The sequence below is a fragment of the Lissotriton helveticus genome, chromosome 2_2 (genome assembly GCF_964261635.1).
Source record: "Lissotriton helveticus chromosome 2_2, aLisHel1.1, whole genome shotgun sequence".
NCBI lineage: Eukaryota > Metazoa > Chordata > Amphibia > Caudata > Salamandridae > Lissotriton > Lissotriton helveticus.
The window spans coordinates 116,539,377-116,559,371 of record NC_136060.1 but is presented as its reverse complement, the minus strand read 5'-3'; the positions used below and the strand labels follow the sequence as shown (position 1 = coordinate 116,559,371).

Below are 19,995 nucleotides of genomic sequence, written 5' to 3'. Positions count from 1 at the left end.
GAGTTACAAAAAAAATAATATTGTCAGGAGCAAATGTCTATATATGCTGAGACACAGCTGATGGCCTCTAGACCTAGGGATATCTGGGGCCCGCTTCAGACCTTCCTCCTCCAAGGGGAGGTGGAAGATACCGACTCATCTCCTATAAGCGGTTCATATATATTGGGTGCTACAGGTTAATCCCTCTGGAGCCTCGACAGGGCCTTACAGGATAAACGGTGCTTCCTCTCGGTGGCTATCTGGAGATACAGTAATGATGCATGCTCTGCTACTGATCGATAATGGACTATTATGGTGGACACTTATTTTTTTGTTTATCCCTATTCTCCCCTTGTTCTTATTATAATCCTTTCGGCTATCAATGCATTATATTCGGATATGTGTTAAAGATGTCTTTGAGTAATATATGTGAGACATGTTAATTGCTATGCACACAAGGGGATTGCACAGAGCGACAAATCACTTTGTACTGCAAACTGTTATGTGGATGTCAAGCTGTACGATTATGTTCTATGAAAAAATAATAAATAAAAAGTTAAAAAAAATAAAATAAACCCACTCAGCAATATTCGAGTGAGATAGGTCCAAGAACACTAGGATACAATTTTAAGATTTATTTAAAATTAAAATACTAGTCTTGTGCACACAATATGAATTGTAACTACAATGAAGACAAATAAAATAGCATGAGCGTTTACTAAAAGCACGAATAAGAGGAACCACTCCAACATAACTAATGTTTTACACCATTCTACCCTCATTCTGCTACTTCTAGGTGCCAAGCTAATCCTAATATAGCAAAAAAAAAAAACTATTTTAAGTTTCAGAGATGAGGCACGCCAGCTTACCTGTTAAAACAATAGGGGTTATAGTAAAAAAAAAAAAAATTTTAAAACGTAAAGCAAGGCCTGCTATTCTTGTTGCACATTGCCGGCTGCACCAGTAATTCACAGAGTGAAAGCTAAGTGCCTCCCTAACTCACAGCCTTTGGTTAGGAGCAAAGATAGGATTCTTTATGGCCTGTCCCGCTGGCGCATGGCATGGAGATTCCAGTCTACCCATCAGTCTCTATGCTTGGAAAGGACTACAAAACAAAAGCTCAACTAATCAGGGTACAGGTCAAGTCCACACAATCAACTGCGTCCTGGTCATCCTTCTCTTTCTTGAGTGTGATTGAAGACTCTCCGGTACCGTTCTTCACTCTCCTTTGGTCGAATCAGAACCTGGGAAAAACAACAACTATCACTCACATGTACAAAAGGAGTCGACAAAAGTGCCATTGCAAACAATGTGATCAATAATACATTTTTTACATCATACATCCATTACATTTAGACAATGAAAGTGAACTATAATAAGACCTTAAGAAAAAGTCTTAACTGAATCCCCAGAAATGTGTATTGAGCACTTTCTCAACTGAACTCAGACAGGGCAGGAAGTTTGTAGAATCCTGGGCAGGAATAATCCTCGCCTTAGTATCCTTAATAGAATTCAAACTTTCCGTTACTAGAGCTAGGAAAGGTTTCATTCTATGTCAGGACTGGAGGCAAGGATTATGCTTGTTCAAAGCTTATCCACCACTAAAGATATCCATATTAATCACCGGTTTAAAATAAAACCGTTTGAACATAGAGTCCGAAGACCAATCTGCCTCATTAAGAATATCCTCTAGTCAAGCCCCTAGAGTAAAGGCTTTGGAGGCCATTGCCCCTCTAACAGAGTGAGCTCTGAAATGCAACATCAATGCCTGCTTCTTGCATGACCCAACCGATCCATCGGGCGATGGCAAGAGAAGAGACCGCTTTGAAAGGTTTCTTCAGTGCTATCAATAATTTTCGTTCCCCTAGAGGGTCGGACCTTCTCTGTCATACTTTCATAAACCTTTAGGCATCTTACCATGCATAATTTAGGAGACTTATCAAAAGCCGGATAGGACACCACTCATGAATTAGATTTAGTTCTCCAGTAAATTTGAAAAATAATCCAGTGTGGAGTAAAAATCTGCCCAATAATGTTGAACGCCTTCACATAAGAAACCCTGCGACAGGAGATAACAACATTGCCAGCTTGGCGGACAGTTCCTTTTGTGACAAAAAGTCATTGCGTTGCCAAGACTAGAAGAGGTGAAGCACTTTAACATCCCATAAAGATGAATAACACAGCTCTGGGGGAAGTGGATCCCTCTCAGCAGTTTGCACACTAGTGGATGTTTCCCAACATTCATACCTTGGATCGGCATACGGCTAGCAGAAACGGCCGATTGATGGCAGTTGACCATTTGATATGCCAGGTTTCGATAAGCTAATGAGGCCAAGAAATTCATGATAGGGACAACACTGCACCCCAAGGGATCCTTACCGAGTTGAAGACACCAACGGACCCATGTTGAGAATGCAGATATGTATCTTTTTTTGGTTCCGTCTGCCCAGGCCGTAGCCAACATACTCTCAGCCTCTTGTGAAAGGTCATGGATTCACAGACCTTCCCTGTAATCCACAGGCATTCTCTGCTGTAGAATGAACGGGTGAAAGTTGCCCAGAAAATCCTGAAGGAGATCCAGAGTCTGGGGTGGAAGGATTGGAGAATCCCAGGAAAGTTCCAGAAGAACTGGAACCCACACTTGAGATCTCCAATATGGCGTGATCAGAACGAAGGCCGCCTGTTGATGTCGCAGCTGCATCGAGAGGCGCATGATCATCGCGAAGGAAGGAACAGCATATTTCATCTCCGCTGACCAATCCTAAAGCAAGGGACCCACGCTTGGGCAGACGTGGGACCCTTGCTCACTTTGCCACCGGATTCAAACTAGCCACGCTGATGAGGGGTGTTAGCCCAAAACCGGTCCCAGGGTGCTTGTTTCCGGTCCAGGAAAGACATGGCTGGGCAGTTCAGGCTGGACTGTTCCTATGAGGCACAGGGTCAAGACTGATTTGCAAATAGCTGTGCCTGAACTGGGGTGGCGAAGATTCAAACCAGATCTGTGACTGGGGGTGAGTGTTTGAAAAGTTTCAGCACTCTGTCCATCATCTCCTTGTGTTTGTCTTTCAAAGGGCCCCATGGCGCCTGCCACCGCCTGGTGTATGGAGGTGTCTACCGCCTTGCAGAATTCATCATCCAGGGGAAGGACAATGATGGTCTCCTCCTCCTAGTATTCCTGCATAGTAATATATCAGCCAAGGACGCTTTAAGTAGGGAAATAAATCAGGTTCTAGGGAACCAGCAGGTGCAAATGCACAGAGCGCCTCAGGAGATGTGGTTCCTAATTAATGGCAACTCAGAGGGCCTGGTTTTGGCACTGGGGGATACCAGTTTAATGTTTTTGGTGTGCTACAAACACTGACTGGTCCTGCCTGGGGCAATTACTCCCTTAACTCATGCAGGATATTAACCTGTCGCGTGACCGCAGCACTGCGCATGAGCACGCTGGCAGGGGGTCCTACTTCTGATCTAAATACAGACCCGGAACTGCAGGCATCAGCCGCTTCATACTTCGCGCTCACAAGCTTTAATACAGACCCCTGCAGACGTCAAGGGCTTCCAAGGCTGTACAGGAGGCAGAGGGCTACGCGGATGGTCAGCTCATTTAGATTCTCTTCATCGAAATGAGCACAACGCCCGCAGCACGCATCTCTGAAATGTAAGGCACCCTCAGGCAGCCGACACGCCCTACCGCACTCTCACAGTTCCTTAAAGTTCACAACAAGCAGCGAATTGAGCGCTGACACTCACTCCCGCGCTGGGGATCTAAAATGTGACGTATACTGTTATTAATAGCCCATTACACTGCTATTAAATGGAGCCGAAGGTGAACAGTACTTATCTCGTGCTGGAAGCAGGGAAGAAAGAGGAGGATGGCCAGGACGCAGTTGTCTGAACTTGCCCTGTACCCTGATTGGTTGAACGTTTGTGTTGTAGTCCTTCCCCAGTGGTTGATGGAAAAGGTAGTTAAAGTTGAACACTGCTGGAATAAATAAAGGAAGAAAGTTTGAGCATAGTCCTCGCCTCCGGTCCTGACCTAGAATCAATGATTATATCAAACTAGGTGATAATGGATTTGGGGAACCTTACCAGATATTAATCTGATCAAAAGGTACACCTGTATAACCCCATCCTTAAAATGGTGATATCTACTTCTACGGTGGTCGGGTCACACTACATTTTTTCCCAACTGATTTGTTATTTATGTATTTATTTATTTTTTTATTGGCATTTCAGTATTTTAACAATGACAGCCTTTGTCAAACATAAGTTACAAACAGACTTTAACAATTCCACTGCATTACAACACTCCTCCTCCATCAGTGCATGCACATTTTTCAGAAATACATTTTATTTGTTATAACTGGTGTATGTTACAGTTGAACATTGGTTTCAGTTAGATAGGCTATTAGGTACTGCCAGTAGTCTCTGGGGCGCGATCTCATTGGCAGTTCCTCTTCATATGTCTTCAAAGTGTCCTTGCAATAGACCAAGTCTTGTATCCAATGTTTGACCTGTGGCACCATTTTACTACCCCACCCTATCGATATTTTACGTTTTGCCATGAGGAGGGCTATCACACAAAATTTACGTTTTAAAGCACGGATTTCTGGCAATAACCCCAATAGACATGTTCGAATATTGCATTCTATCTGGGCTCCTAACTTATCTTCCAACATGTGCGTCACTTTTAGCCAATACTCCGCTACCCCTGTACAAAACCAAGCAAGATGTATAAAATCTGCCTCTTCAGTTCCACACATCTGGCATCTGGAGTCAGTTCGCAGGCCAAACCTGTGTAACCTCTTCGGCGTGTGGTATGTTTGATGCAAGTATTTAATATGTATCATGCGTAAGTTTCCATTTGGCGTCAGTAGACCCGTTAATATACACGCTGTGGACCACTCTTCCTCTGTTAGCGGAGTGTCCAAACAACTGTTCCACCTCTGTACTGCCTTGTGCGCTGTGGACCCTATTTCGGCCTGAAGTTCCACGTACAGTTTGGATACTAAGTGTTTAGGTTCGGGCATTGTGAGTAGTAGTTGTAGGGTCAACAATGTTTGCGGTTCGGTTGGATAAGTCGGGTAAAGTGTTTTGTTCACCCTTTGCAATCTGAAGTATGTGAATTTAAAAAGCATTGTTTGATTATGCACATAGGATATATCCTCTAGTGTCTTAAATACACCATCTTGATACAGGTCCCCCATCAAATCTATTCCCACTTGCTTAAGTAGCTCCATCCCCACCTTTTCCTGCGTTACTGAGATGTCCGGGTGGTAATGAAGCGGTAGTCCATGGGCATATATTGGAAGCTTATTCGTCTTTTGACATATCAGTCTCCAAGCTTCATTGGTTGCGTCTATGGTGTTTATGTCTTGTTTATGTAGTGGGGGTCGCTTGTCGGTTATTATTGCGTCTAATGGGATGGGCAACGCATCACCCTCTTCAATTGCCACATGTGTGAGAAATGGGACTTTGTGGTAACAGAAATGTGCATAATGGGCCTGGGCGCATAAATAATACAGGAAGAAATCAGGGACCTTGAAACCACCACGTGCGAAAGGTAATGTCAGTGTATGTAGATCAATTCGAGCTGTTTTTCCTGCCCAAATCAGTTTCAGCGTCATAGAAGTTAATCTACGGAACACCGCCATAGGGGATTTTAATTGGTATATTGTTGAATAAATATAGCATTTTCGGCAGGATCACCATTTTCACAATCGCCAACCGATCAGCTAACGAGAGAGGCAGCTGGATCCATCTTTCTATTTTCCCTTCTAGGGCTGTGACTACTCTTCCATAATTCGTGCGGACAACTACTTCGGGGTCTCTATGGAACCACACTCCTAAGTATCTCACAGGTTCAGATTGGCAGTCTAGCGGATAATCCGTTTGAAAGTGATGTGTAGAGTCAGTGAGTGATAGTATCAATGATTTAGCCCAGTTGATTCTGAGACCTGATTGTCGTCCGAATTTAACATATTCCCTCAGCAACGGGTTTAGATTTACCGCAGGGTCTCGCACGTAAACAACATATCATCAGCGTACAATGATATGTGTAGTGGTCTCTGCGGGAATTGTAATGCTGAGTAGTGGTGTCCCTGTCTTAACTTACAGGCCAGCGGCTCCAGCGCTACGGCAAATAGAAGGGGGGACAGAGGGCATCCCTGCCTAGTGTCCCTTTCTGTGGGAATTGCCTCTGAAATGTATTTATTAATCCGTATGCGCTCAGTGAGTGCAGTGTACAGCAGTTTTACCCATTGGAGGAACACTGGAGGAAAACCTATTCTATGTAATATCGTGTGTAGGTAAGTCCACGCTATGGTGTCAAACGCTTTAGCAGCATCCAACAACACAGCCACTGCCTTGGTAGAGGGGGTCAGGTAGTGCGATACCGCAAATAGAGTTCTGGTATTGTGGGATGTTGATAGCGTTGGAATAAAACCTGATTGATTGGGTAGGACTTATTTAGCCATCAGGAGCTGAAGCCTGTTAGCCAATATTTTAGATAATATTTTAGTGTCTACATTGATTAGTAATAGGGGCCTATATGATTCGCAATATTCCGGGTCTTTGTCCGGCTTCAGGAGCGCTAGGATCATAGCTTCTCTTAAAGTTTGTGGCAACAACAATTTCTCATGAGCGTCCCCTAGCATTGCTACTATGCGCAGTGCTAGAAGGTCCACAAAGGCTTTATAGAACTCCCCAGTGTACCCGTCAGGTCCTGGCGCTTTTCCAATCTCAGTGACCTCCTCCACCGTTATGGGCAAGAAGAGGAACCTCCTCTGCATCAGAGAGCCAAGCTATGGCTATGTCGTCGCAATACTGCGCAATTTCCTCAGCTGTCGCAGTTACCTCTGCTGTGTATAGCTTCCCAAATGTTTGCTTAAATTCTCTCGGTATTCCCTATGTGTCATGTCTCAATTCTCCCCCCGCGTCCCTAACAGCTTGTACCACTGGAGGTGGCTTCTTCGCACATATTTTGGCTGCCAACGCCGCACCCGGCCTGCCTCCCTCTCCGTAACTCCTCGCTATATGGCGTTTAGTGACGTATCGAAGTTCCTCGTCTGCACTTATTTGGTACTCAGATATCGCTATTCTGATTTTCCCTAATAATGTGGGATTTTGTGTTTGTTCATACTCGCGTTTCAGATCTCGTATTTTAGCTTCTTGTTGTGTTAGTTGTTGTCGCAAGTCTCTTAATATTCCCGCATTCGTGCTTATGCAAATCCCCCTAATGGTAGCTTTAAAAGCATTCCATAGTAGCCCGGGGTCATCTGTGCTGGGTGCATTTAGCTCAAAATAGTCTATGATGGCTCTTCTAATTGTCTCCGTGTATAGTGGGTCTAGTAGTGCCTTCCCATTAAATCTCCAACTAAATGGAGGGGGTACATAATTCGGTAGTTTGATTGTTAGTACCACCGGGTTATGATCCGATAGGGATCGGGGTAGATGAGTTATAGATTCCACCCACTGTGACACATCTGAGGATCCTCACCAGTAAACTATTCTAGACCAACTTACATGTGCTGCTGTTGTATGCGTTGCCTCTAATTACGTTGGGTGTCTCATTCTCCAGAGGTCTGTTAGGTGTTTATCCTGCATAATGTCTAGCAGCTTTTTTAGAGTGCGTCTGTGCGTTTCTGCCAACGATGGTGATTGATCAATTACATCATTTAGTGCCATGTTGAAGTCCCCTCCCCACACCAACGGGACTTCTGGGAGGTCGTTCATTTTCAACCAGTGCGCATGATAGAAGTCCGGGTCGTCCATGTTTGGCGCGTAAATGTTAAGTAAACTAAATCTCTGCCCTCTAAGTGTGCCTGTTACTGCTCATATTGCCCCTCCTCATCTGAGTGGACTTGTTCTACTTTGAAGTCTAAACCTTTTCGGATTAGTATAAGGACCCCTCTCGAGTATGATGAGTATGCAGCCCCGTGTGTAGATTCCGCCCACCTATGTCCTATATGAGTCGATGTATTGGGGTCAATATGCGTCTCCTGTATAAATGCAATGTCAATGTGGAGCCTCGTGAAGGAGGCCAGTATTTGCCGTATTTTCTTTGGATTTTTGAGACCCCGTACATTCCAGGTTATTAATCGTAATTGGTCGGACATTAGTTTCTCAGCCATTCCGTAGACATCTCTCATATCTGTTCACCTTTATGTGTTGCGTACAACCTTTACGACTTATGCACAATAGCATTAGGATATGAATACCATGTTTGCACACCCCTTGGATTATGGCAGTGTTTCTCAAATGCAGTAGTACAATACAAACACCCCTATCAATCAATCAATTAAGACATTTATAGAGCGCGCTACTCACCCGTGAGGGTCTCAAGGCGCTGAAAGGGGGGAGGGTGCTGCTACTGCTCGAACAGCCAGGTCTTGAGGTGTTTCCTGAAGGTGAGATGGTCCTGGGTCATTCGTAGGTGTGCGGGGAGGTAGTTCCATGTCTTGGCTGCCAGGTAGGAGAACGATCTTCCTCTGGCGGTGGTTCTGCGAATCCGTGGGACGGTGGCGAGGGCGAGGTCGGCGGAGCAGAGCTGGCGAGTGGGAGTGTAGAACGAGAGGCGGCTGTTGAGGTATTCGGGGCCCATGTTGTGGAGTGCTTTGTGTGCGTGGGTGAGGAGCCTGAAAGTGATCCTCTTGTTGACGGGGAGCCAGTGCAGGTTTCTCAGGTGGGCGGATATGTGGCTGCGGCGAGGGATGTCGAGGATGAGTCATGCAGAGGCGTTCTGTATGCGTTGTAGTCGTTTCTGAAGTCTGGCGGTGGTTCCCGGGTATAGGGCGTTTCCGTAGTCCAGTCGGCTGGTGACGAGGGCCTGGGTGATGGTTTTTCTGGTTTCGATGGAGATCCACCTGAAGATTTTTCGGAGCATGCGCAGGGTGTTGAAGCAGAAGGACGAGACGGCGTTGACTTGCTTGGCCATCGTGAGGGAGGAGTCCAGGATGAATCCTAGGTTGCGTGCGTGGTCCGAGGGTGTCGGCGGGGAGCCCAGTGCTGACGGTCACCAGGAGTCGTCCCAGGCGGAGGGGGATTTTCCGAGGATGAGGACCTCCGTCTTGTCCGAGTTCAGCTTCAGGCGGCTGAGCTTCATCCAATCTGCAACGTCTTTCATTCCTTCCTGGAGGTTGGTTTTGGCGGCGGCTGGGTCTTTGGTGAGGGAGAGTATCAGCTGGGTGTCGTCGGCGTAGGAGATGATGTTGATGTTATGTTTGCGTGCGATGGCGGCGAGGGGGCTCATGTAGATATTGAAGAGGGTTGGGCTGAGCGAGGAGCCTTGGGGTACGCAGCAGATGATCTCGGTGGCCTCTGAGCGGAAGGGAGGGAGGCGGACTCTCTGGGTTCTGTCAAAGAGGAACGAGGTGATCCAGTTCAGGGCCTTTCCTTGGATCCCAGTGGTGAAGAGGCGGGTTATTAGGGTGCGGTGGCATACAGTGTCAAAGGCTGCCGAGAGGTCTAGGAGGATGAGGGCGGTTGTTTCTCCGTTGTCCATCATGGTCCTGATGTTGTCGGTGGCTGCAATGAGGGTAGTCTCGGTGCTGTGGTTGGCTCGGAATCCGGACTGGGATGGGTCGAGCGAGTTGTTTGCCTCGAGGAAAGCAGTCAGCTGTTTTCCTCGGTCTTCTCGATGACTTTGGCCGGGAAGGGAAGAAGAGAGATGGGGCGGAAGTTCTTGAGGTCTTTGGGGTCCGCTGTGGGTTTCTTCAGGAGGGCGTTGATTTCTGCGTGCTTCCAGCTCTCCGGGAAGGTGGCAGACGCGAAGAAGCTCTTTATGATGTTCCGAAGATGGGGTGCGATGATGGTGTCGGCTTTGTTGAAGATATGATGGGGGCATGGGTCCGAGGGGGAGCCAGAGTGGATGGAGTTCATGACGTTGGTGGTGTCTTCAGTGCTGATGGGGGTCCAGGCGCTGAGGGTGGTGTTGGGGGTCGCTGGTTTGGTGGCTAGAGGCAGAGTCTGGGGGCCGAAGCTGTTGTGTATGTCTGCGATCTTTCGGTGGAAGAACGTGGCGAGGGAGTTGCAGAGTTCTTGTGATGGTGTGATGTCGTTGTTGCTGGCGCTGGGGTTGGAGAGCTCTTTGACGATGTTGAAGAGTTCCTTGCTGCTGTGGGTGTTGTTGTCTAGCCGCTCTTTGAATGCTGTCCTTTTGGTGGTGAGGATCAGCTGTTGGTGTTTGCGGGTGGCGTTCTTGAGGGCTGTCATGTTTCCTGTGGTTTGTTCGTGGTGCCAGGTTTTTTCGAGGTTTCGGCAGGATTTTTTTGATTCTTTGAGGGTGTCTGTGAACCACAAGGTTTTCCTGTTGCTGATCGTGCCTGGGGGGTTCTTCAGTGGTGCGAGGGCATCGGCACAGTTGGTGATCCACTGTGTGAGTTTGTGGGCTGCGTCGTTGGTGTCAGCGGTGTTGGCTGGTGGGTTCTGGCTCAGCGATGAGAGGAGCTGGTCTGTGGTGATTTTGCTCCAGCCTCTGCAGGGGGTTTGTTGTGTGCAGTGGTGGGATGTATTCTTTTTGAAGGTGAAGTGGAGGCATCTGTGGTCGGTCCAGTGTAGTCCGGTGGAGTGGCTGAACGAGACGTGGTTGCTGGCGGAGAAGATGGGGTCGAGCGTGTGGCCAGCGATGTGGGTGGAGGTGTTCACTAGTTGCTTGAATCCGAGGTTGGCGGGGTTGTCGAGCAGGGTGGTGGTGTTGTTGTCGCTGGTTTTCTCTAGGTGAAAGTTCAGGTCCCCTAGGAGGATGTATTCTGGTGAGGCGAGGGCGTACGGGCTGATGAAGTCGGTGATGGTTTTGCTGAATTGTGTGCGTGGGCCCGGGGGTCTGTAGATGAGCGTTCCTCTAAGGGTGGACCTTCCACCCCCCACCCACTTTAGCATCCCAATCATGCCAAAGACACTCCCTTCTGAGAACATACAACTTGTCATAACTGTGGTAGGGGAACACCCTGTTGGGGGGTCCACCCAGGTCACACAACTTCATCCAACATGTTGGATGTGGCCAGGTTAACAATAGTAATGCCAGTACCCACTAAATTTCACATGGCGATACAATGTTACTTTCAGAGGGGCAGTTCATCTAAGTCTGTGTCCAGTACACCTTATTTTAAGCCAAACCTCCAAAGAAAACCAATTACACCTGACCACGTATTACTGTTTCAGTGGGGCACCGGCTAACAGATAGTGCCCATACCTCAAACTTTTTAGGCTTACTGGTGACCTTTTAAAGTTTTACAAAGCGCCGGAACAAGTTAGCGGCCCAATATATATATGTTCTACGCAGGCCCAGCTGCATTACCTGTGTGTCTGTACCCACAAGACCTTCGGGCCACAGTCGTTTTTCCTTATTCCAGTACTCACTCAGTGTGTAACTGTCCGGAACCAAGATGTCCTTTCTATGACCCCCTCTTGACCTTCAGTTGGGCCATTGCCGTATCTTGCAGCAGATAGTAATGCGTATTTTGATCCAGCATATACCACCTTGTGTGTGTCCTCTGTATCGTTCTGGGAATTATCCATAAGGCATCTCGGTATCTTGTTGTGGCAGCTAGAGGAATGACTGATATTTCCCTCTTTACCGGCGCGTGCTCAATCCGAGTCCCGTTGTTGCTCAACCCTTCGTTGGTCTTGTCGCCGTTGTCCAAGTTTTTTAATGTAGTCCTGCGCTTCTTTTGGTGTCTGACTTATCACGATTTTACCCTCCTTTGAGATCCTCAGTCGGGCAGGGTACAGCATCGCATATTCGATTCCCAGTTCTCGGAGTTTCTGCTTCGCAGGTGCAAATTCCTTACGTGCTATTTGGACATTCATCGGGAAGTTTGGATAGAACTCCAGTTCATTGCCCTGATATTCGATGGTCTTCTTCTCTCTCGCCAGCTTCAGTATAATATCTCTGTCCCTGTAGTTTAGAAGGCGTGCAACTATAGGTCGTGGCGTCGCCCCTGGTTTCGGTCTTGACGCAAGTGATCTGTGAGCCCGTTTGATGATTAATACTGTGGACAAGTGCTCTGTACCAAACATGTTCCGTATCAAATCTTCTACATAGCTCTCCATCTTACCAGTATTTGTTGTCTCCGGAAGTCCCGCGATTCGGACGTTGTTGCGCCGGGACCTTGCTTCTAAATCTTCTGACTTATTCCTAATGACCTCCAGTAACCTATCAATTTCTGAGCATTTTTGAGTGGTATTGTGCGACTCATCCTCCACTGCAGACAGGCGGGTTTCAGCTTCCTCGAGGCATTCGCCATGTTTGTCAAGTTTCGCTGCCATGTTGTCCACCCTTTGTGTAATGGTATCTAATTTACCATGCACGTCTTGCAGACTTTTTTGGATAGCCTTTAGAGCTTGGTCCATACCGTTGGTTGGCTCAGTGTTGTTGTCCAGTTCGGTATCTGAGTGTGCATTTGACCCCTTCGTGGTCTTTTTGGCATCAAATGTCAGTTTTGTTTGCAATTTCTCCAGTTTACCCATGGTAGCTACGGCTCAATGTCTCTGTGCGCGAGAGCTTGTGTAATTTTGTAGTCGCTATTTACGCTCACTGACCCTCCCCCAGTAGTACTCAAAACTACGCCTTTAATTTTGTGTGTTTATACTGTTCCCAGGCCTCGGTTGCTTTTGCTGCTGGTTATTTCGCAGATTTTTCCTGCCTTGTGGCGCCGCTTACACTTCAAGTCCGTTAGCCTGTAGGCGAACAATCGTGACCGTCGCTTACACCTCTAGCTCCACGGATCCAGTTCTTTCGAGTAGTGGCGCATTACTAGGGGCGGTAGGAGTCTTCCCTCTGCGCTATCACAGGTAAGCGTGCACCAGCGCTTCCCCACTTCACCTCCTGCTTATTTCCCTGCTGGGGTTCCTTGGTGTCCGTCCGCACGTTGTGTTCGGTATTTCCCGCTAGGTATTTCACTGTATTCAGCCCGGCACCCCTCTTGCGCCGCTGTGTAGTGGTAACGTCTCTATCACTTCGTCATTTCACTGAGGTACATTGGCGTCGCTTCGATGCTCTTTTAGGGGTTCACACATACTTCAGTGTTTGCTCATCCGCTGTGCACACAACACATAAAGCCGCATATTAAAGTCCTCCTGGCACCAGCCTCACACCACGTCGCAGTACTCACGCATTTCTTTCCATGGGCGCCGCCATCTTGTACCTCGATTTCGCGCCGTTTCTGTTTGCGGTCTCAATTCAAACTTCAGCGATCTTTCTAGCCGTTTTGGTCGGGCAGATTGCTTCTCGGTGCCAGTTAGGTTCATGGGGCTACTGGCGCTGTGCACTGACTCTGCCTTTAGCCTCTCCGGAACAACCATACGTTCGGCTGTTTGTTCCTCCGGTCTCCGCCATCTTGATAATCACCAATCTCCAGCCCTTCAGAACTTCTCACCCGATTTTTAAACGCAGCGTGGGTTTTACTTCCAGCGGGGCCCGCACATTATGTCCGCTTCACTTTCCGACACCTTTTTCTTCCTCCCGATGCCGGTTAGGTACTCGCAATCCGCTATTTACAGCCGTTTCTGTAACCTGGCCGGCGGAGCTGTCTCAGGAGGCAGCCATTCCGCTGTGCGGCCTCTAGCGCCCCCCAACTGATTTGTTATTAATGTTTTTCCAATGTACATTTTCAAGAATCACTTATATTGAGAATTATGGTTAATAAACATGGACTATTTTAATCTGACGGTCTGCTGCCCTCTTCACCTCCCACGCAGTGGACGAGTATCACTTGACTTAAACTTATTGTAACCATTCAACAGGGCTCCAATCTACCAATTAGGAACTGGGTTAACCTTGTGGTAGCTTCTGAGCATTTACTTTGCACACGTCAAACTTGTAACATGTTAGTGTTGGAATCCTTTCCTATTAACCCTCGACGTCGCGAGACTAAGCTGGTAGGCGACTACTGTCTCTACAGTCCCTGTCAATGCTGTCTCCTTCACTCAGCATGTGTGTATATCCTCATACAGAGAGGGGAATAGGAAGACCAATCCAAGAGTGTTCATGGAGGTCTGTCGCCTGTTTTGGCCGTCAGTTTTTCCAGGTATGTGTCCAATGTGCCACCCAAGGTCTCTCGAGTCCACTTGCTTGCAGAGATAACCACACCTCTACCTCAGCAGTGGCCTACTTGCAGAGATCCCATAACTGAGTTTTCAGTTAGGGAACTGTTAGCGATTTCCAGGGAATTGCTATTCGTCGTTTCGCTAGAACCTGGACCAAGTGTATAAACCGCATCACATATTTATTCTTATAAGAAAATGGCAGCACCTACAGCAGACAGGTCAGATCAGTCGTCAATGAATTACCCATAATTTCTACTATCAATATCATGTCCTCCCAGAACTGAGCAATTATCGGACAAATCCCAGGACAATGTCATAAAAGTCTGCTTCTGAGCATGCACACTTAGGGCAATTAGGGTTTGACCCACCCCCATTTTGTTTATGTGAATCTGGATCAGATGGTTAACAAAAAGCAGGTAGGACTGTGTCAAACAGAGCCAATTAGTGGTTTCAGAATATGATATGAGGTAATACTCACTGAGACAAAACTTGATAGTAGTGGATTGAAAACTAAGGTTAAATACACAGCTTGACTGATTAATTATTTTCTTTTCTTTCTACAGCTTTTTAAAACTTGTTTGTGGTATGATATGAGAGAACACCATGGCAATTTCTAGGCCAACACTTGTTTAGGAGAGTAGAGGTGGATTTACGAATGTTTAAAACAGCATGTGTACTATATTAAATGGCCATAACAAAATATTAAAATGCAAATAGTAAACACAGAAAAGGAGTCTATCCCAGTTTGGCATACATTAGAGCATCAGCCAGAGAAGGACAAGCAAAACAAAGTATTTTTGCTCAAGCTATACTTTGCGGAGGTGCCTCAGAAATTACTACGCAAATTAACGATATAATTGCTGTCCAGACTGTTGGAGATGAAGAACAGATTAATATAAGCCAATGAAGAGAAGTCTTAAACTAGTCATAAAGAGTACAAGTCATTGTTACGATTACAAAACAGGAATGCCGGCTTTGCCGCTAGAAAGAAACACATCTGAAATTCTCATGCAGAAAGGAGACTCAGGGAAGAGAGGAAAATTACCCAGTAATAAAGAGAAAATATCTCTGTCATACTCTGCTCTAAATGACTCACAACACATTACCTGCCTAGCGGCAAGCTTTAATGTCCGCTTTAATGTCCTGGGATCTGGGGGACACTGAAAACTGTTCTAAAAATTTCTCAAGCCCAATCTGCAATTTTATGTCTGATTCCACTATAGGCATTGATATAATGAAAATTGATAAAAGAGCCTCAATGGCTAAGATGAAGGGGTATTTAAACAAGAGGATAAGAGAACCCATACTGGAAAGATACAGAACTTTTCTATGCTTGGGTGAAGAAAGGGTGTTTCCAGAATTCCTGAAAAAGGGATTCGGAATAGAATTTTAGACATCCACATAGGAATTGATCCAATAAACAATTTCCAAGGTCTAAAAGCAAAGATTAGTTCAAACAATGACAAATGCACTATTGAACTGGAGTTAGGCACAGAATTATTCATCTCCCTTTAGACTGCTTATTATTTTTGGATACGAAGAAATACATTCATTGCCATATTTTTAAGTTATGGTATAAATGTGCATAGAGAAGCCCTAGTTAACCTATTCTCCAAGGTAATTTTTAGTATAGCCGTGTCCATTGCTAGATTCATTGGCTTAGTTCAGATGACATTTTTATGATTAAGAATGATCTTGCTTTTATATGATCTTTACTGTAATTCATAGGATGTCTTTAAGACTATAGAGTACTGCTCTGTTGGTATTTTCTAATTTAAATCTAAAAGATGTTAGGTACTGTGATTAGTGGAACACTTTCACTGTTTACAAACTCCAACTGAAATCAAAGATTTATTTTTAGCCCATGAGTTTGTTCTAATTTTCAGATGTACCTTTTAATCCATATTTTCATTAGATACTTTCTTGGAAATAAATGTTTGTACCAACAAAAACAATAATAAAAACAACAGAGCCCTTCCCTGAAAGAAATGCTGTGGATGAATCTGGTCCCGTTTCCATTCCAGAATGTCGGTGTGGCAAACATGTCCATTGTATTCAGCTGAATAAATGTAGCTTTACAAACCATGAGTTATTTAAAGATTTGTTTGCAGAATCAGATAACTTTTTAAACAAATAAAGCAGAGTGCAGTTGGTTTATATTATAGCCTCTTACACAATTTGCGTCGCTACTAATCTTGAATTGTGAACCGTGTAACCCCAGTGTAGGGCGCAGGCAGCGGTCTGGATGGGCGCACAGCCACGTGGTGTTGAGTTGAGCTGCACAGTTAGTGGCACCTGGAGTACTCGGCGTGTGCGCACCCTGCGATGATACGTGGTCCTGGTGGGACAATTCAATAGTGGTTAAGAGCCTTCGTATCATTTGGAATCTTATGCAGGTGCACTAAGTGATGGAATCCACTGTTGTAGCTACAGTAAATTCATTATGATAGAAGATACTTCAGGCTACTCAAACGCCTGATATTTACCAGAACTCAGGTGGGAGTAATTTAATTTAAATCAGCTATAATCTATTTATAGTGCTCAACACTAAGTTAGGGCCTTCAGTGCAAGGAATGGGTACCACAAGACCCTATTGTCAAGTAATATATTTAGGATAGAGCCTGCATTTAGTGAAGGATCTACCATTAGGAAGGGTTACATTTTTACTGATGAAAACTGAAACAGTGTTAAATGTGTTTCAGGCAGGGGATATAAATTACAACACGTTTTACATCAACATACAAAAGGTAATTAGAAGCAAAAACCCACCTGTGGTCTAGAAAAAGAAACTTCCATTCTAAGCTATGTCTTGACGTGAACTCTTCATTGAGTTCTTCAATTGTGCACATTTCCTAATATGGAGAAACAAATGCAAAAATGAAAACAGCATCTCACATAACATACATGTATATATATATACATACAAATTAACAACTTCTCTTCTCCATCCCACAAAACAGGCCTGAGGCACCCTCACAGCCAAAGTTCTTTGATTCAAACTTATACAGTAAAAATGTATTCCTTTGAGGTATCACTATTCATGTGGGCTCATCTGCCACAAACCACAGTAATCTGTGATGTTAAGGGTGTCATGTGTTCTATCCAGGGCCCATTGCGATTTCCCCTATGTTAGCCTAACTGTGCACAACACAGGCTTTGTACACGTTACTATATAAATACGTTTGCTTCTGTGCCACTTTATATTTTCACACAGTACCTACAGTTGTTTTCTGATTGTGGGACGTATACTGCATTCTAGAGTACAATAGTTTAAATAAACATTTCAAACTTCCCTTGTGTTTTTGTCATATCTTATGTGGATAAGTAAGAGTGTGTGAGTGAAAGGGCGAGATCATGTCACCGCGATCCCTGAGAGGGTCTGGAGTGCTGTGTTCTGGGGTGATAATACACTTGTCTCTGTGGATATGAGTAGGAGGGCAAGTGAGACACCATAACTAGTCTAGACTCATGGTACTGTGGTGGTATGGTGACTCAGTCCTGATCCAATATTGTTGTATGGTCCCAAACATGGTTCTGTTCCTGAGCAGAATCTCTGCTTCATGGCGCCGCCAACGTTTGGTCTGGTGCTTATTTACAGGAATCCTGAGTAGCGCTTGTGCTTGTCCACAATACCCTTGCAGTGTTTACTGGGGACACCCGTGGTGCTTGGGATTCCTTCACCACAGTTTTTAGGGATCACCTATATCTGTTGGTTTTTCAAGCTTGAATAATAAAAGGTTTATTCCCACTTTTGTGCTGCCCTTTTACATCCTTTGCTTATGAACTTTGCGATTACGGCTAATTGCCGCCCAGCGGTTACTCAACTCTTATTTCAGCATGATGTCCCTAATGCGGGGGCACCTGTAGTTTCTGTGATTGAAGCAGATGCTGCGTACCACTTTGAAGTTTTTTAGTCTTGGGTTACTTTCCTGGCTCTCAATGCTAATGATAATATGTTTCATACCTATATTGCTGCTGTCACACCAAATGTTTATCATCCTCATGCACTTCTTGAAATTGCTCTTCCGGTCTTGGAACACCAGACCTGGTTTAATGGCGCCCTTCCCCATGTCCCTGGTATTGTTCGTCTGGGCCTCGTAGGTACTAACGGGCCCACCTGGCCTACTCTTGCAGGCTTTACACTGTACCCAAATTTAGCTGGTCTGAATTTGGCAGACACACGAGCGTTATATGATCTGGTTATTCTTTTGTATAGACATTTGATGCACTTTGTTTCCCTTGGGTCTAGCTAGAGCTGGTGCGCCTGCTTAGGCACAACAAGCTGAGGGATGTATTATTAGTCCAGTAATTGTAAATTTGGTAATGGGCATAGGCCCACTTAATCGCGAGGACATTCCGTTTTGGATTCCCCCCCAAACTTGCTGATGTGTTTCCCCTTAGGGATCCACAGGAAAAACTTAAAATTTTGCCCATTTGTTTACCTAACGGACTGGTTCCCCCTTTGGTCGACTGCAACACCTGGGGCACCGTATTTGTTTCACTGTATACTCTCTGTTATGGCTCAAGTTCGATGGGCGCTCTACTGAACGTCCTCAAACTAATAAAGAATGAACATGGGGCAGGTCCTGCCCTCGATTTGGGGATGAAAATTGGTAGAAATATTCCGGTTCTCTCCTAAATGATTCTTTCTAATGTTAAAGGTGAAGCCGCTTCTTTGGCTATACCCCAGCAACTTACCGCTTTGGCTAATGCAGACCATGAACGCAAGTTGTCTATTATTATTTCACAGGTGTATACGTCCTTAGGACACAATAGTTTCTTCCCATGTAAAACTGGTTTCTGATAAAAAGACTCGCCCTAGCTGTGATTTTCCAAAAAAAACCATGGGATAAATTTAAACAACCGCAACAAAAGGATAGACCTCATGGTGGTATGCCGCCCCCGGAATACTCTGAATAGCATTATGAATTTCGTGATCGCTTTAAAATTAAAACTCCTGATTGATTTCAGGTTCCTGACAGTCATTCTCCTCGTTCCTTACAGGACTCGTCTGACCAATAGTACGACAGAGTAGGACAATCTGATCGTAGACAAGGAGTGTATGTGCAACCTAAACAGGACACAACGCTCTTTTGACGTAAAGATCAAAAAGGAGGATCAACCACCTCCTTATAAGCTCCATTTCCAGAAAAAGCGAGTTGCAGCCTTAACAGCTAAATATGCCCCAGACGGTGAGAACCCTTCTCCTGCACAGGATATTGGGCGGTGACTCTCCTCGACAGTGCAGCAGAATTCACTCCGCCAGCTTCTGGAGGTAGGAGTAACTGAAACGTTTGTTCTAGTATAGACCGCGGACACCAGCGTTGCACCTCAAAAGACTCTATAACATAGATATTTAAATTGAAGATGACGTTAGACGCACCATTAAAGCCATCTTTTAGGACAACCTGACTTCTTCTTAAGACATTCTTTTGGCGGAAGTTGATTGGCCACCTCCTTTTATTCTTGCTTGTCCCCATGGTGAGGATGTTATTCTCCCTTCATTTTCGCATAGTTCCAGATGCAGTTAAACAAGCTTATGCTTTGAATGGGCCCTAGTTTTGGCCCCTGTTTTATATCACGACCAAGCTGGATGGTATAAAGATTCTCTTTCCATGTAATTCCTATATGCTTCACTCCGCAATCTCAGCTGCAGTATCCTAATAAACTTAATGCCAAAGCGGCTGTTAAAGAGATTCTTACTCAATTGGAGTACTAAGTAGTAATTTAACCCTTTGTATCACAGAAAATAATCCTCTTTTTCCAGTTTCAAAACCTGATTAGTCTTATTGTATTGTCTTAGATTATCGACATTTGAATAGTCATATTCACACTTTTGCTGTACACAATACACACAGTACAGCCTAAATGAACAATATTGTTGGTAAAAATTATGAAACCACACTTGATATTTCCAATGGCTTTTTCAGTGACAATTTGGCTCCAGAGAGCCGTGATGGGTTTGCATTT

The 19,995-nt window shown here is 45.3% G+C and overlaps 1 protein-coding gene across 4 annotated transcripts in view; it reads right to left on the bottom strand.

Moving 5' to 3' along the window:
* The window catches only part of CLOCK (clock circadian regulator), a 1,757,788-nt gene that overhangs the window by 639,128 nt on the left and 1,098,665 nt on the right, over positions 1 to 19,995 (bottom strand). For all 4 annotated transcript variants that reach the window (XM_078678181.1, XM_078678183.1, XM_078678184.1 and 1 more), the window contains one exon: positions 16,795 to 16,877. In XM_078678181.1, the coding sequence (XP_078534307.1) occupies positions 16,795 to 16,877 (83 nt within the window). The remainder of the gene's footprint in view (positions 1 to 16,794; positions 16,878 to 19,995) is intronic.